The sequence below is a fragment of the Amaranthus tricolor genome, chromosome 6, assembly GCF_026212465.1.
Source record: "Amaranthus tricolor cultivar Red isolate AtriRed21 chromosome 6, ASM2621246v1, whole genome shotgun sequence".
NCBI classification, from domain to species: Eukaryota; Viridiplantae; Streptophyta; class Magnoliopsida; order Caryophyllales; family Amaranthaceae; genus Amaranthus; species Amaranthus tricolor.
In genome coordinates this window covers 27,418,535-27,437,911 of record NC_080052.1, presented here as the reverse complement: position 1 = coordinate 27,437,911, position 19,377 = coordinate 27,418,535, and the positions used below count along the sequence as shown (strand labels likewise).

The 19,377-nt window shown below is 28.4% G+C and overlaps 2 protein-coding genes across 3 annotated transcripts; one reads left to right on the top strand and one right to left on the bottom strand.

Moving 5' to 3' along the window:
• The first annotated feature begins 11,106 nt into the window (after window positions 1–11,106).
• On the top strand, window positions 11,107–12,130 carry LOC130815858 (glucan endo-1,3-beta-glucosidase 12-like). Its single transcript, XM_057682364.1, has 3 exons — window positions 11,107–11,192; window positions 11,501–11,752; window positions 12,058–12,130. The coding sequence occupies exons 1-3, from the start codon at window positions 11,129–11,131 to the stop codon at window positions 12,090–12,092; spliced, it is 351 nt and encodes a 116-aa protein (XP_057538347.1). The 5' UTR covers window positions 11,107–11,128; the 3' UTR covers window positions 12,093–12,130.
• On the bottom strand, window positions 11,877–17,854 carry LOC130815857 (accelerated cell death 11-like). 2 transcript variants are annotated; one of them, XM_057682363.1, is made up of 5 exons: window positions 17,653–17,854; window positions 15,505–15,709; window positions 15,210–15,382; window positions 13,161–13,306; window positions 11,877–12,474 (listed from the first exon to the last, which is right to left on the bottom strand). In XM_057682363.1, exons 2-5 carry the CDS (start codon window positions 15,694–15,696, stop codon window positions 12,368–12,370), a joined length of 618 nt encoding a protein of 205 aa, XP_057538346.1. In that variant the 5' UTR covers window positions 15,697–15,709; window positions 17,653–17,854; the 3' UTR covers window positions 11,877–12,367. The 2 variants fall into 2 exon arrangements, with proteins under 2 accessions (XP_057538346.1, XP_057538345.1); XM_057682362.1 differs by having other exon boundaries at window positions 11,880–12,474; window positions 15,505–15,700; window positions 17,653–17,853.
• Window positions 17,855–19,377: the final 1,523 nt, after the last annotated feature.

Sequence of the window (19,377 nt, the reverse complement as noted above, 5' to 3'; positions counted from 1 at the left end):
ATTATACTTTTTATTCTATCTTTACTTTCAACTTTCAACTAAAAACATCATAAGCTGTTTAGATTATTCCCACTCTATATTGCTTCTTCTTGTCAATGTTTCACATTGCCTTCCAACCAAATCAAACACATACAACATAGATAATAATCATGAAAAAGAAAATTCATTTATGTGTTTAGTCAAAGATTTAATTTATATATATAGATTCAATTATTCATTTTTTTTCACATTTATGCATAATAAGAATTTAGACTTAACTCTGCCTATAGCTCATGGCTTGGGTTTTTTTTTTTTAATTAAAAATCTTATAAAAATTTAGTTGAATTGTATAATATATATACAACATGTAGAAGAATGATAATTAAGTAATTTTAATACACATGGAGGTATAAATGATGTGTGGTTCAAATTATATACCATATACGTATAAATTAATACTATCACAAGTTTGTACATTCATGGGTATTTGTTACAATAGCTAAGGATTAGTCATAAAAAGATATCGTGTATGCCTTTGACAGTACTTTACATTGTAAAAAGTTAGATTTTTTAGAAAAAAATATCGTACAAGTTCAAGGAGAATATATAATTTTGTTCTTAATCTTTTAACGTTGAAAATTGGATCAATTATATTAAACAATTTATCTATAATAGACAGAATAAAATTTGAAATAAAGATATAAGAAAAAGTTTATGATTTTAAATGTGGAAGACAAGGTGAAAGAGATTTCTCTAACGTAGTTTGGGTATATGTGCAATCTAGCTACATAAAATGATAAGGAAAGAAAAAGGTTGCGTTTGAGGTATTTGGAAAAGGAGAGGAATACCAAAGATAACAAAAAGCCTGAAGGATAGGAGAAAAAAAAAAGCAAAATTTAGATTTACAGTTTGAGATGATAAAAAATCAAAATAAATAAAGAAAAATTGCGTGAATAAATATTGTGTAATTGACTTATGTGATTATCACTAATTTTTAGAATTTAGGTTTTGATATTGTATGAGTAAAAGAAGATTCCCCATAAACCAAAACACTACCCTCAAAATCATATAAAACACATGAAAGAAAAGGAGAACTCACTAAGGCACTATCTTGTGCTAATAATATTCATATTTCCATTAGTGAGCACATACTCTTCTCTTACATTATTGACTCAATAATAGTAATGCCAAAGTTTTAATTAATTTTAAAAGATTGAAATTCTCTTCACTAAATATTTACACATATTATATTTAAGTTGATCTTTTTAGGTTTGAATAGTTAGTTGATTATAAATTTCATCAGAATTACGCAATAGGTGTTGATTGACAACGTAATAATATGTAAATATAAAGTAATAAGTAAATAAAAAACCATATATATATATATATATATATATATATATGTTAATCAACTTTTTTTTCTCCAAGTATTAACATGGGATTGCAATTTTTAATTTCATTCATTGAATTCAAATATGATGATATTAATCAACTTTTTGCTTATATGCACATCAAAAAATAATACATTGAGAAAGACTACTTAGCTACCAACATAAAAATCTGGCTCCATTTATCGTAGTCAAATATTCTCTCTATTTCAAAGAGATTATCCTACTTTTTATTTTAATTTGTCTCTTTAACTTTATATACTAAAAATAATATCTCATAATTTTTTTAATTCTTGTCCACGAATTTTCCTATTTTCTCTAATATTTAATCTTATTTATGTAATTTAATGATTTCTAACAATTTTTTAATACCGTGCCAATTACTAACCTTGCGCTCCCTCAAAGACCAAGGGAGTGTGTTTTGCTAAAATTTATTTTTGATTGAAATTCAATTAGATTAGTTGTCTTGATTTGAAAAAATCTTATTTGTGAAGTGACCTTACTTAAACATGTACCTTGATTTGAATTTTGAATGCTTAATGAGCTCTCGTCATTTCCATGGACATATACAATAGGCTCAAAAATTGAGTCAACACTTATCTTAATTAAATTGAGTATCATTTACTCTACTTAAACAAGAGTAATTTGTATGGATTATGTATTTTTTTATTGAAAATCATATTTATTTTCTTTTTGTAATGGTGCAATTAAGAAATATCACTATTTTTTATATATTGTTGAATTTTTTGAAATCAATTCGAATGGATAATTAGTTATATTATTACGGGCCTTCAAATGTTTATATAAAAAAAATTGTATAGTAATAAAACAATTATTATTTCTAGAAAAATAAAAATCCATCAAACATTTTCTTGGTTTTGAGATTAAAAATGTTATTACAGATCTAGTATTAATTGTTATTGTTATTCTTGCTATGATTACTTCTACGAAACTAGTCAATTTCAAACAAAATGAAAATTTAGGATGAATTGAATTAATAGTTGAAAGTTTACTTTTTCACCTTAGTAACAAAGATTAAATTTAAATTTAAAAATTTGATTCTCACCACTTATAAAAATCTTTTATTTCTCTCCTTACCTTAACGGATCCTCTAGTCTTACCCCTAAATCACTACAACATAATTTGCTTTTAGTGGGATATATTTAGCGACATTTAATTTAAATGTCGCTACTTTAAATTTCTACTAGTATATATAGAGGATTTAGTAATATTTATTAGACCATTTAGCAACATAATAAAAAATTACACTAAAGCTTTATATGACATAGGATCTACTGACATTTCTCACAAATGCCACTAGACTATAGTAATAATTAACTATGCCACTAAAGACCAAAAAAACGTCACTAAATCACTTTATAATGAAACTTAAATTAAAAACCAATAATTATTACATTAAAAATATAAATCAACGATATTTTTTAAATGTCACTAAATTTAATGTCGCAAAAAGTCAAATTTGTTGAAAAAATCAAATTTATTTTAGTGAATCAATACATAAGTAAATAAAAGTTTTCAACATTATAAATTAGCCACTTGAAGTGACTGTTGGACTTGAGCTAACGTGAATTAATTCAATAATGTTAAGTTGATGATTAATGTTACAATTTATAATTCTTCGTTGATGAAAGTTAATATTAATATAATGTGAAATTAAAAATAAGTTTATTGTTTGATACTATTTTTTTTTGATAGAAATTGTTTGATACTATTTAATATTACTAGCAAATTCACAAAAGTATAAAGTATCCTATAAAAAAATACTCCATATAAAAATAAATTCTGGTTCAAATTCTAAACCCTTTTGTATAATTGTATCAGCACAAAAAGAGGAGAGAAAAAAAAGTAAAGTATGGGCAAGCAAGTTAAGTGCTCTATTCTTTATATGATTAGACCATGATGGTATATCTAGATATGCATATATACTCATTATGTCTCAAAAAATTAGGTTATTTTTTAGTATATTCTATTATATTTGTCTTATTTTTATTTTTATCATGATTTATATTTTTTCTTTAAAGTTATTTACATATTCTTATCTAAATATCTAGATCCTATATTTTTCTATAAAAAATATATATATTTTTTATATTTATTGTTATTGATTTTTACTCGATTTATACTTGGGGCTATTTCTTTATAATAGAAGTATAAACTTTGATTTTGATGATAGCGTCTTGTTTACTTTTTCACGCAGTCCAATACACTAATTCAATCTTTGATATCTCTAATTATGTACAATAAAACATTATAAAAATTTAATATTAATAATCTTTGTAATAAGACGAATCAAACAAGATCTCACTTGACTATATTTTAATCTATAGATTAAAAACTAATTACAAATTAAAAATAATAAATGAATAGCATCATATTTACAATATGAGTTTGGAGGGAGTATAACTATAGTCGCTATTGGGGTTGAATACGACATGATCATGTATCAAAGATAATGAAAGTACACTACCCATCTTTCTCGATAAAATCTACTTGGAAAAAACTAATATTAAAAATAATATTCTAATATTATCTATTATAGAATTACTTGTGCTATCTTAAAATTTTATACCTCTACTTCTATTAAACATCAGTTTTAAGCAGTGACTTTTTTGGCTCGTAGGTCTGAGGAGTTTTAGTTCTATAATAGAATTATGGGGTAAGATTTAAATCCAATTTTTGGTTCAAAAACTATATTATTTACTTCTATAACTCACATCATTTTATGGTAATAATTATAAAAAAAAATTATATAATGACCTAAAAATATCATAGGGTCAAGTTCGTTTGAATCGTAACAAAAATCCATCCCTGCTCTAAAGTCTCTCCGTCCAATTTACTATATAGCTAGAGTATTCGGAGTTAATAAAATTATATATATATATATATATATATATATATATATATATATATATATATATATATATATATATATATATATATATATATATATATATATATATAAAGTAAAGAGTTGAATTAAATTAAAATAAAAGATAGTCAAAATATGAGAATGAAAGTACATTAATGAAATGAACTAAATAGAACTTAATTAAACTAAATTTTTTATCAAAATAATAAAAATTTAATTGAAATAATATTTTCTCTGTTCTTTTTTGTTTTGCCACTATAAGTTTATCTACCTTAAGAGAGAAAGTTAAATTAGATTTTTGAAGTATATATTAAAGATAAAATATATTCATGTGAGATCTTGTTAGATTTGTCTTGATGTAAAGTTTTTCATATATATTTTTTATAATACGTACTTAGAGATATTAAGAGTTAAAATTTACTAAAAAATACATGCAAAAGATAAAATAGACAAAGAAAAAAGAAAAATTTAATATCTTGAAATTAAAGTAGCGCCAATTCATAGAATATGAGAATAGACCTTAGGTCATTAGTCATTTTCATCACAAAAATGAAGATCCCTCCTCAAAGAGAAAAGCACTATAAAAAGAAAAATGATCCTCCAAAAAAATTCACCTACTTTTCAATTTAAGGAGACAATTAAAATTTAATAAGGAAAAGGCTAGGAGTAAAAGAAAAAAGGTGGAAAAGTTTTGGAAGGAAGTGGAGAGTAACCATTCATAAAACCTATTATTCCTCCAAACATACCCTTCCAATATGCTAATATCTAACATTCTTTTGTCTTTTAGTAATTGTCCATTTCTTCTTTACCAAGTACTACTTATTTATAATCTCTCTTGTTTTTTTTTTTCTTTTGTGAAGATCAAAGCTTACTCCTAAATATTTGGCCACCCCTTTTTCCATTATTTTTCTTCTTGGATTTTTCTTGCTTATCCCCCGATTCTCCCTCCTTTTTCATCTCTTCTTTTCATACAAAACCCCAAAAATCAATCAAATTTCAGAATGATTTTTGAAAACTGAAATTTGGAATTTTTTTTTTTACTCTATTTTATAGATTTTTTCATATTTTTATTTGGAAAAATATCAAAAAAATAAATTAATATTTACTCAATCTTCTAAAAATAAACTTAACTATTGTTTATTTTTAACTAAACTCATCAATTCAGTATTATTGCTGAAAATAACCTTAATTATTATTTATTTCTAATTGTTTGAAGCTAAGATTGTTATAAACAATAATTTAATTTAATTTTTAGCAAATATATCTAATAGGTAGATTAATTTCAAATATAAACAATTTAATAGGTGAGTTTAATTTTAGCGGATCAAGCAAATATTAGTTTATTATTCATTTCTCCTTTTTATTATTTGTCATGACCCATAATCTTTTAATAACTCTCATTTCCATAAAGTATACTCCCTACATTTTCATATTTTCTTGTCATATAAGATTTATGATTTTTAGTGTTAAACTTTACCCATGATTTTTCATCAATCTATATGAAAAAACATATTTATGTGGGATGTTGATAGATTCGTCTCAATATAATTTTTAAATATCAATTTTTAGAATTTTTTAAAACTCACAATTAAATTAATTAACTTTTAAATTTGCATTGGGATCAGCAAAGAAAAGTAAATGGAAAGAACAAATAAAAACAAATAGAGTATATTTTTACCACTTTTTCTTAATTAATGGGCAAATCCCATGAATTAGAGGGAGTAGATAAATAATTATTTCATTTTTTAAATCCCAAAACAACACATACATTATTCTTTTGGTATCCCCTATATATACCCCTTATTTTTTACATGCACCTACCAAACAACAAATACTTCTACTACTATCCCACTTGATCAACAATAACTTTGAGCTTTAATATTGATCATTTCAATTTAAGATATATAATATATATATATTTATATATCTTCTCCAAAATATAAACGTACAAAAATATCCAAAAAAAAAAATTAAAATTGCAAAGATGATGAGTACTCAAAATCAAGCTAATCAACATGGAGTGATTCAATCTTCTATAGTTCTTTTACAAGAACGGTTTAAACAACTTCAAAGAGTTAAAGAAATGAGAGAAAAAAAAGAGCTTCTTAGATTATTTTCAACCGTTGATTCTCCTAATAATTCTATCATTATCAATGATGATCATGATCACGATCATGATGATGATCTTCAAATATTTCTTCCACCCAATTATTATTACAATCGTACTAAACCATCTTCATTATCATCATCATCATCATCATCATCTCATAATCACAATAATTACAACAATAATAATAATCTTAATGAAATATCCCTCTCTTTATGGCCTTCTACTATGTCTACAAACAAAAATGCACCCTCATTTGCGACGGTTAATAAAGAACATTTGCGACGGGAAATTAATTTAGACGCTCCAATAGCGACGATAAGTAGCAGAATGCCTTCTTCGTGTATATCAAGTGCTTATAAATTAGAAGATTGTCAGCATGTTTCAGAAGTTGATACTACACTTCATTTGTGAGCTTATGTTTTTTTTTTTTTAATTAAGAGGGTTAATTAGTTTAATTATATAATTCTATTATCAATTTTTCCTTCTTGATGAAGTTGTTGTAATAGAAATATTAAAAATAATGTAGTATGATTAGTTTAAGTAATTATGATCATATACTACGTAGGTACCATGAAAATAATATAATGTTGCTTATGCATGCATTGTTTATTTATATATTTTAGGCATATATTATTATTATTATTATTTGGTAAATTACTCAATGGCCAAATTGTTAGGTGGTAATAAACTGTGGTAATAGAGATGAAAATTAGTGTAATTTTGGTTGAAAAATCTTTTGGCTACCTTGATGGTCATGCTTGTCCAACTTTAATCATCTCATTTTCTTCATAAAATTTATTCCAATGCATTACCATTGGTAGATGTGGTATTAGGTGGTAATGAAAATTTGTAAAAAAAAAACTCTTGTGATCCAAAGTTTCATACCATGAGAATGACATGGTTTGATGAAGTTTTACAATATAAATCATATTCATTACCACTATTTAATACTACTAATCAAACCGCGGTTATTATCATTAAAGAATTAAGAATTTTTAATGTTCTTTCTTTGCTATATTACCTTAACCAGGGTTTGATCATTGTTTTTAAATAGAAAGCGTGTACACCATTTTCAATTTATCGATGTGGGATAACTCATCCCAACATAGTGGCCGGTAACCATTATTGCTTTTTAATTTTAAGTTTTATAAAATATAATATATTTTTACTGAAGTTTTTATTTTCAAACATGTATTTTATTTCCTTCATATTTTTTCATTGTCGTCGTTCTGATATCAATTTTTCAAGTGGTGATAAATGAAACTGATTTTATTAAGGAATAACTAAATAATGACACGTTTGATCTTAAACCTTAATTATTATCAGATAGTATTCTTAACTAAATTACAGCAAATTCTCGTCAAAATTCTCATATTTGATTTTAAAGTATGCATTGAAATCTGCGAAAAGAGTGAACGAAGAAAAACGGAGGAGTAATTATGCACGTTTCTACAATGATTATTCCATAAATAAATGTAGCTAGTAAGCTTCCATGATTCCAGTTAATCATGACCATAAAGTTAAAGTAATTAATCAGTTATTTATATTTGGTAAATTTATATATTATCGACTTTTTTATGTGGTAGACAAACTTTTTTTTTAATCTACGCGGTGACTTTCAGCTTTCAACTTTTTCACATGGTAACCCTATATTATCGACTTTTCCATGTGGTAGACAAACGTTTTTTTAATCCACGCGGTGACTTTAAGCTTCCAACTTTTTCACATGATAAAAAAGAGAAGTATTTTTGTTAAATTTGCACTATTTTTCCTGAACATAATGATTTTTTTCTAAAAAAAAATAGATGTCGCGATCCTCCGAGTAGGCCTCATATTTCGCAATCGAGTCGAAATGAGTATTTAATTTAACAAAAAATTTAACATTTTTTATTTTTTCTATCACATGGAAAAGTTAAAAGCTCAGGGTTACCACGTTGAAAAGCTAAAAACTCAGGGTCAACATGTGGAATTTCTCATTATATTTTCTTTTTTTTTAAGTTGTAATATTTCCCCTTTTTGTATGAAGCTTTTTTTATTACATGGCCGGATAGGCAGACGGAAGGGAGGGTTAGCTAGGTGAGAATTGATTTCAGGACCTTTTTTAAAAAATGATATTTTATACGAAAGGCTCCCATTAAAAGTAATATATATCAAACAACGATGTAAAATATGGTATGTAAAATTGTCATATCTCCTCTACAACAATCTTAGTTTCATTTATTGTAGATTGCTATATGATTCTAATTGTTATGCATTTGCTAATCGTTAATTATGTTTTATATTGCTAACCATATGATTCTAATATATATTTAGACATAAAATTTAATTTCTTTTTTCAATGGTCACTCAGGAGTAGAAATATTAAATTTGATCTATCAATATTTTGATTTTTCAAAATTATTTCGAGACAACTAAAAGAAATGATTAATTAATAAGATATAAGCTTATGTATAACGTTATATATTTGGATTAATTTAATTTCTTACATAGAGTGTATAGTAGCGTTACTTAAAGTAAAAAAAAAAAGTCCAAATTATGTTATGTACTGATTTATCATTAGTTGCTCTGGGTACGGGTTTTTATGTATATAATATGTATATTAAAAAAAAAATTACACATAAATGTATGAAAAAGAAAAAGAACAAGCAATGTTTTTGGCCTTGGTCGATGATAAAGATTAGGTTGTAATTGATTGAAGTTGTCACCTGAATTATTATTGTTGATTATTGATTAGGTTAATCTCCATGTGATAAAATAAATTATTAGACAAACCCTAATAATTAAAATAAAACCTAATAATTATGGTAATACTAAGCATGGAGATTAATGTTGTCATCAAATTTGTAATGATAGCATAATTAGGTGATGTGAGTTTCATAGAAGTATAGCTGTTGAGCTTTTGAAATAAGCTTCTTGGATCACACACTTGTACTTTCAACTAATTTGGTCATAATCATATCTATTAGGAGTAGATACATCCTTAATCATTTGTATTATATATAAGATCATTAGTCTTCTACATTTTAGTTCAATGCACCTACTAAATAAAAATCATAGCCAAATCATGACCGTCGATTAGTAAGGGTAAAGCGGGCTATCGTCTAGGGCCCCAAATATTTTAAGGCCCAAAAAATTATTTTCAAGTATATATTAAGTAGAATTTATATATAATTTATATTTTCTGTTAAGTAATGAGTTATTAGTGTTTTTTTTAAAGTAGTTCAAATAACAACAATAACAAACAAAAAGTGTATTATATTTATTCATTACACCTTAATTTTTTAAAAGTTATTTTTATCTTTTCGCTCTAGACCCAAAAATAAATGGGATGACCCTATAAATAATGGCCCTCTCTTGTCTACCGAGAAGGATTTACATTCACTATACATGGAGTTAGGGATGCTGAGGTCAGTCAGGGCCCCTAAAACTAACTTCTATGATTTTTTGCCACTCCAATAACTATAACCCGATCATTTAATTAAAAATCATATTTATATTGAATTGTGTGACATATAACACACATAAATAATAGTCGAGGTATTAGTTTAACATACATGAATAGGTGACTTCCCAGTTATAATAGCATCTTCGATTTGCCTTTGACCTCAAAATTGACGGTTGAGAGATGCTCTAGATTTCAATAGCTTTGTAGTTTGAGGGTGTTTCATTTCCATAAGACTAATACTCCCACCAATTCTTTTCAATTGTCCCATTTTTTATTTAGACAATTCACTAGAATTGTTCCATTTCTATTTTAAAACATAATTTGTGGATTAAATTGTCTTTATACCATTCATGTAATTACCAAAACACCCTTATTTTTTTAATAAACTACACTGTTTAACCTCCCAATACCCACTACATCACATGGGTATACTATTTAAGATGGTCCCTTCATTTTCTTAATATTCGTGTCCAATCCAAATAGGATAATTGAAAAGAATTGATGAGAGTATTTAATATTTAAAGACTTATATTCAAAGTTTTTCTAGAGAAACCTCAATACATCATTATTCTTTACTCATCATCAAAGCTAAATCAAACAAGAAGGCAATTCAAGAAACCCACAACCTTTTTCTTTTAACTCATAATAAGTATAAGAACTTGACTGTTACAGAATACGTAGAAAAGAAGTAAATCATTAATTTTTCATTAATTCCCCATTTTAATTGTTCCCCATTAATCACTCTAGCTAGATCTTTTTAAATTAGTTTTTTTTTTTTTTTTAAAACGAGTACGTAGTGAATTTCGGTTAAAGCACATTCAAAATGATAAGGTGGGCTAAACACATCTACACATATGTTGGATATTATTATTATGTGTTATATATGTTACACAATTTAATATTAATAAATTTTAAATTAAATGATTAAAATTATGAGTTAGGCAGGCTCAAATCTAAATTCTCCTCTGAAACGGATTAGTGATAAGAGTATAACTTTGTCAATTCAAGTGTCATAGAACAATCACTTAACAAGATTTAGTGGGGTGATTTAGAATCCATTAATGTGAACACATAAACATATTTAATGCACTAAATATCCTAAAATTTTAATATTAGTGAAGAGCATAACATGTGCATCATCAAATGTGTACAGGTTTATTAGGACTCTAAGCTACCAGTGCTAGATCCAAGGACTTTAAAAAGTGTACAAATACTTTATTCATAAGACTTACATTTGGGTTTAGTATAAAAATATGTACTACCAGATCAATATGATCATCAATGAATTGTCCTTAACTTGTTGAATTCCAAATACGATGTCGTTTGCTTGGAGAAATCTTCTGGCTCTACTCATATTGGTATTGATATCACTCAAATCTGGTATAAATCTTGTGTTATTCTTTATATAATGATTGAATTCATGCAATGTATTTTATTTTCCATAGATTAATAAGGTCGTTTTATAAGTTCCCTCAAACTTGTAGTTGAGTTGGTTCATATGATTGAGATAGTATCAGAAGCCAATGTGACAAAAGATTACGGGTTCAAAACTGAACCACCCCTCATTTAAAGTTGGAATATTCTGACTCCAATGTCAGATATGTCTCGTGTGAGGGGGTGTGTTAGAGTATATAATATCCTGTGGTCTTAACTATCAGTTTAAGTAATTTTAGTGGTGTTGCTAACAGAAGCACAGCTAGAAGAATGGTGTGTAGCTGATGAACAGACGCCAGACGACGAGCTGCAGATAGCGTTAGACTGGGCCTGTGGGAAAGGAGGAGCAGACTGCAGTGAGATACAGAAAAACCAGCCATGTTTCATGCCAAACACGGTCCGAGATCATGCTTCTTATGCGTTCAATAGCTACTTTCAGAAGTTCAAGCACAAGGGTGGCAACTGTTATTTCAAAGCCGCTGCTGTTATTACTGGCGTTGATCCAAGTTAGCCCCTAAACTTAACAAACGATCAAAAATTTATATAGTATATAACATATCGTAGGCCACAAATCATCAACTTGAGCGGATGGTTGGAGTCTCGTAATATGTTACGGATGTTTGGTAAACGGCTGATAGTTGATTGAATTTGACCACCCAACTATTTATTTGTACGAAAAAAACTAAAATCGTTCAACAAGTTATTCTATTAAACACCGCCGTACAAATGATAATCAACTATTTGTTTAGAAAAGAATGAAGAGGCTAATTTCTAATTGAGTGTTTGTTGGGTGTTTTTTTTATTTTAACAGGTTATGGAAAATGCAAGTATGATTATATTCCTTGAAGTAAAGAACACAAAACAAGTCAGAGCACACAATTGGATTGCTAAATTACAGATTCCATTTAGCTTTTTTTGACTATGAAATAGTGAATTTGAATGACCTAAGTTTTTCGGTTGTAACGGATTATACATAAAGATAGCTAAAGTGTATTTCTTTTTTATACTTTGTAAAATCACTAGCAATGTTCAAAGTTCAAGATAAAACAACTTCTTTGTTATTATACGGATAAGGGCAAGGAATCCATTAATCACTAAGTTAAACAAAGAATACCCATAAATCACCAATCTAGGCCGAGCTCTTTCGAAATGAACAACTTATCGATGTATCCGATCACAGTTTCAGACGACGCAATATAGCTTTGCATTTCAACCCGAGCAGAATCATCTGTCAAGAAACATAAAATCGTTAAATTAGAATAATCCTACTTAAACAAGCAAGGAAACATATAATCACTAAATATTTCATTACATATACTAATCATTCCCTTATTAAAAATATACTTGTGATTCATATTGTTTAACCCCCATAAGATTGCGCAACATTAATTTTTATCCAACAGCTTACATTTTCGTAAATTAGTACAAAGGTAAATGGGACAACTGCTCTAAATCGGAGGGACTATATGTTATCTTCATTATTCTCTAATATTATTTAGCAGACAAAGACTTGCTATACAAGGATGGATCATCTAACCCATACAAGTCTTCTAGACAAAAATGCTCATGTCGATTTTAATTAATCAAACACAAGTCATTATTTCAAGGAACTATAAAGAAAAAAATAACTCCATAACCCCAATGCCATCATGTCGCTAAACTAGGCTTCCGTCTAGGCAGAGTTCAAAGGATCGGATGTATGACGAGGTCATTTAGTTTGATCCTTGAAAGGATACATCACGTGCAACTTCACATAAATTAATAAAATAATATCTAAAAATATGTATTTTATATTTTTACTAGGTTATCAAATACGATAACTAGGAGAAATTTCTAAGCCATTGAAATACCATGCACTAGAAGCTCCAAATAAGAAATTTAGGCAGGAAAAACTAGTCTAGAAGGTGCACTTACCATCCTCATTCAGCTTCTGCATCAACTGCGGCCTCGTAGGTAACGCATACATCCCCGCAGCAACGGCTTTTCTGATAGCCCATCCATGATAAGGTGCAAACACTTGAGCATAAGAAGTAGAAGCCGCATCCTTCAAGGAATTCCCCCTGAAGATGGAAGTCGATCTTTAAATGGAAACGACAAATGACAAGCCATGCACGAAACTAAAAAATACTTAATTTCAAATCCTTGTACATTCATTTAGACTGCAATCTTGCTAAAAGAAGAAACAAAAAAGGGTAAAGTTCATGTACCTCTGAGACATTGACCTAGACTTAACAAGAAAATGAATACTTTACACAAAAGAACACTAATTTAACATAAAACTTGTGTTTTTAACATCATCACAAACCTTAGAAAACACCCTTGTGGCTTGTATGAACTATGATCCTATTTTAAATTTTGAATTCACTAAACTAGAGAAGCACATAAAAAAACCAAGTAGTTTTACCGGTCCATTCAATCATCGATGTTTCAATAACTTCATCCATGATACAAAATCAAGCAAAACGCCAAGTATATACATGGTATATGAACTTCAAAGTAATAGATATCAAGTTTTGTGCATAATATGAGTTCATTATCCAATATGCATTTTGTAGCAGAAAAACCTCCCAAAAGCTCCCAAGATTTCGTGTTAAAAAAAAGGGACCTCAAGGATCAAATGCATGAACGAAAAAATGTGGGAGATAACAGAATTGTAACACCAAAAATCACACGGTCAACATCTTGCAAGGAAGATGCTTGCTGGTTTACAGCTAGAACTTGTCAAAATGTAAGACAGCGTCATTCCTACTGGTTTTATTTGATAGAGGAAATTTGTAATCTCGATGTTATATCCAAGAATATATTAAGATTCACAGCAAAACAGCTGTTACATGCTTTCAGGTTCTTCATTAAACTCACACTAGAAAGGTAAAAGTACAATTTCCTTGCTAAAAAATTCTTGTAATGCCCACAATGGCCATCCATAATTTTTAGCACATTTATGTTGGCTACTAAGGAACAAAATTTATATTTGAAAATTCAATTTAAACTTTTTGCAGAATCTCTTACAATCCTCTTCATGAGCACAATAATTGAAGAAAAACTAAATGCCAATAGCCGCAAAAAATAAAACCAAAAAATGATAAAAGAGCTCATCACAAGACCAGAACGTCAGCCATATAATTTCTCCTATCGGGCTCTCATAATAGATAAAATGTGCTCATCTCAAGAGAAACTTTTCAACTAATTATATCATATGGAACAGCCCACGTCTAATGGAAAAAAAAGGCACATGAATGATCACGTCGTCAGCTTTTAACTCTACAATTTAATCCTAAATTCAAACACCTACAATAACTCGCAAAGAAAGCTAGATACTATCTTCAAAAAAGTGATTTAAGACCAAATCCCAACAAAGTTTCTTTGGACACCATTCTGCTTTCTGTATTGTTCTTCCAAAGAAGAAACCTTATCTATTTGTTCATGATGAACTCTTCACAAGCCTAAAGTTAAGTTATATACCCATGGAATAAAAATGGGGCCATTATGTTATATAATAGTCGTTTTATAACAGATTTTGTCTTATCCTCAAACCTTGTCACATTAACCTGTAATCCAATGGAGTTAAAACCATTTTTTATTAACTGAAGAACATGATGAAGGGGTTCAAAGAATGATCATTACTCATTAGCAAAATCACGATAGGATGGGTTCATGTAGCATCATCAGGAGAGCCAAATCCCGAACAATTTAGCGGGAACAGAAAAGACTTCAGAGTTTAGACTATAGACTAGATAAATAGGAGCTGATGAAAAATTCAATCAAAGATACATATTGAGATTTTGGTAAATGCTTAAGAAGCATGTATATGCACTAATCCAGACAATCATTCCTTAACGGGGAGACTTATTTAGTTTTATATAAATTTATGAAACAAACATTTCACGAGCAACAATCTTGTACAACTAGTGATAGATTGATAAATAAAAGGCAGTGTGAACAACAAGAGATGGAAAAACATACTCAGTTGCAATGATCTTCTCAAAAAGTACTTTGACCATATCAAGACCACGCTTTACTCTCAAAAGATTTCTTGTATGACTTCCTTGTTTCCGCACGGTCTTTGCCTGAATATCTAGATCGATCATTGTTTTGAATGTTGTAATCGACTTTGAGGTCTCAGCAAGGTCATCAACCTGCAAATATACTACAAAATTATCATCAACATCCACAGTTCAGCCTTCTTAAAACTAATCGAAACAACAAACACCGATTAAAATAGGGAGAAAGGGAGGTGAGAAAGAGAGAGTTTTCTTACCTTGGCAACATAGTCCATCTCTGCAAATTTAAATGCTATGCCCAGACAATTGAACAAGGGGGAGACAACAGAACAAGCATGGGAAAATGGGGCAATCTCAAGATCAGAATCCTGGGAATTAATAGTGGAGGCCAGATCTTTAAATGCTTCGGAAATCTTCCTCAATGGCTTTTCTCCCTCATCTTGAGCCATTTTCCTAATTAAACTGAAAAAGTTACTCTCAAATCCAGTGAATAGAAGAAAAAGACACTCAAAATGGAAGAAAACTTAATGCCTGAATATGATAACATTGATATTGAGTGGGATGGTATAAACAGATTCTTTAGGTGTTATCAAGAGAATGCAGCCAATATGATTTCCATTACATCTGCATGAAAATATCATGAGAAATCTCGAGGAAAAAAAGAAGAGGGATATATGTATTTGGGAAATAGTAGTCCTTCCATAAAAAATTGTTCAGTTATTTCAGAAAATAACTACTAACTAAGGAGATATTCCTTCTTTTTAGAAGTTTCCTTAATGGCATAGTTGTCCTTGTTTCCTATTCATCAAGCTTCATCTTACCTTGAACTTCAATATACTGAGACATAAACCTCCTACTGTACGAGGTACAAAATGAAACACAAAGAGCTAGGGAGATCACACATATAGAGAGAGATGTCACCCAAAGAGAAGAGGAAAAGAACAGTAGGGAAATGAAGGAGAGAATCCGAAACTATCTCAATTTTTATGGGATTGGGAGGTGTCATCTTAACTCATCTAGTACTACCCCAAAATTTATGTAGCAATAAAAAACAATTTCACGAAAACGGAGTTATATATTTACTATTTTGCATGTCAACAAACTAGCGATATTTACTGAACCAATACTACCCGCTTCGTAAAGGTGTATAAAAACGTATTTTATGCCGTTTCAAGCGATAAATCATGATTTAGGCCTAAATTTGGCAGTACAATAACTGCATTACCGAACGCATTACTGCAATCGCAACAGTTACACACACTATGAGTCCAGCAAAGTTGCTACACACAAGGATAATATTAAAGTTGAAACTTTTTGTAAGTGAACCTTGTTTCAATATAACTTGGCACTCTAAGTCAAACAGTATTTGTCTTAAACCTTCCATAACTCCAAATCGAAGGATTAAGAAAAATATGTTGATTAACAGAGGTTTCTTTCCAAATAATTGCATCCCTCAGCCTCCAAATTTAATTTAATAATCCCACCATAGTTTCTTTATGCTACAACTACATAAATTTATTTGTTAGTCCCTTTGCTATCCTAAGAGCAAAAAGCTCTCACATCCACATAAGTGGATGAACAAAATCAAATGGACGGAGAATCATTTGTAACGTGTGGATATAACATTTGTCAGTTCTTCATAAATATTTCCTCAAGGACCACCTTAGTCAAGCATAAAGCATTACTCCACTCTTTTTCAATAACCCCAATCCTAATTAAAACTCGAGTCCCAATCAATCATGATCCACAAAACTTCCCAAAGATCAATTTTTCCAGTACTTTCTCACTTAAGAACATGACAATTGCAAAAAAAAGTACTCTAAAACTCTAGTCCCTATACTCAAATTAGTAAAAGACTTGGGCTTGTTTCTATAAGGAGTATAAGATATAAGACTTACCTTTTTACATCACTATCACTAGAGTTCAAAATTTTTCATCTCCTTCCATAAGAATATCATCACAATTCCACTACCTATCATCTAACACTAAAAAAAATATTTTAAATTCATTAATAAGTCTACAATAACAACTCTACAATGCTAAATTACTGATAAATGATAGTCTAACCTTCCCATCATAATTTCCTGCGATTGGTTCCATTAATTCTAAATCTATACATCACAATTAAGCAATCTTAAGTGCAAAGCTAGTAACAGATAAATCCCATCTAATACTCAACTTCATCTACTACCCAGTACCCCCAATAAATTACCCAAATCAATAAAGATTGAAAATGTAAGTTCACTTGCCAAAAACAAAGGAAACCCAATTGATAGTACATTTCAATAAATCATCAAACAAACCCTTTTGAGGGTAAAAATATACCAACTTGTTTAACAACCCAAAAAATGCATAATATAAGTTTGAAAAAATGTTAAAGGTCAAAGAAAAAAGAGAAAACGTACCCAGAATGGAAATATTATAGAAGAATTAGATGTAGATTGATTAAGATAGCAATTTGTCGACGTTTAAGATCAACGAAAAAGAGAATTGAGAGAAGAAATTGGAATGTGCATTGAATCAAAGGATTTTGCGTGACACCGAACTCGAGATCAATCGAACGTTTTTCTGGAGAACAAAAAAAAACTGTCCGGTTAACCCAAAAATTTTTTTTTTTTTTTTAAATTAGAAAACACGATTTTAATTTTCTAGGATCTGATCGTCGGGAAATAGTCGTGACTCGTGAGATACTCCCCTCATTCTATATTATTCTTCTCATTTAAAATATTCTACTTTAATGAGAGACAAATTAGATTAAGGTTTTTAAGAGATGTATAACATGTATCGAGATAAATTATTTCTATCTGAGATCTTATTAGATTTGTTTTAATGTATACTTTCTTATCATATATTTTAAATAATTTTTTTTTATGCGTATTTAGAGATATTAAAATTCGAACATTACTTTAAAACTGTGTAAAAAGTAAATTGAAAGAAAAAAAAAATGGAGGAAGTATTTGTTAGTAGTGTGACAGATGTGGCCTTTGGGTAAAGAGTAACTTGTTATCCAAAGTATTATTGTTTGGCCAAAGTAGTTGTCAATCTATAATTTGTTATGTTAAATTATTTTAAATACTTAATTTTTAATATTAAGTTTAAAATAATTTGATATATTTACCAATAAAATTTCAATAGTTATAGGACAAAATAAATTGAATATGAGTTAGATAAAAAAATTTAAAAAATGACAATGATTAAAGTACAAATTAAATTAATAGTCAATTGCAGAATACTAAATGGTGATGCAAAAAAATAACACGTAAAAATTCTTTTTGACATACCTATTACCTGGTTAAAGAAATAAAAGAAAAGTCTTTTAACTGAAAAGCAACATAGTAAATTGCAAGTCAAAATAAAAAGTCCCCATAGTTACATACCAATAAGTCATGAAAAAAAAAAAAAAAAAAAAAAAAAATTTCGTTAGTTGTTGGAAAAATTATAATTAAAATTTTTTTTTTTTAAAACATGAATATTAATTTTCTTAAACGCTCACTAACTTTTACTTTTTTAAAATATTTAACATAAAGGCTAAATAAAGTATAATCTTTGTTTACACATTATTTTAGATAAGGAGCCCACCCCTTGACAAAATTGAACTTGGTCTAAATAAATAAGAATAATTTGCAAATTAGAGTTTTAAAGTTTAACATTTTTGTAAATTATAATTTCAATATTTATCTTTTGTAAATTACAGCCTTCAAAACATCAAAGTTTACATGTTCAGGCTAAATTACAGAATTCTGACCATTTTGGTGGTCGGAATTTTACGTTAAGTGGTCGAAGTTATGTGTTTTTGGCTTAAATCTGTAAATTTTAATACTTTGATAACTGTAATTCACAAAAAGTAAACATTAAAACTGTAATACTAAACTTTAAGAATGAAATTTCAAAATTATTCAATAATTAAATAATTAAAGGATATTCTATAGATTAGAAGCAATGAGAGTGATAGTAAAAAATAATTTGGTCCATATAAATTGTTGCATTAAATAAATGTGGCCTGCAACACAAATAACGCATGTAAATGAAGTGTTGCACCACTTTCCCACACCGTGGCACTGCCCCATATTTTATGTTCATTTCTCCACTTTACTACAACTATTATCATATTATACAATCATATCTATGAT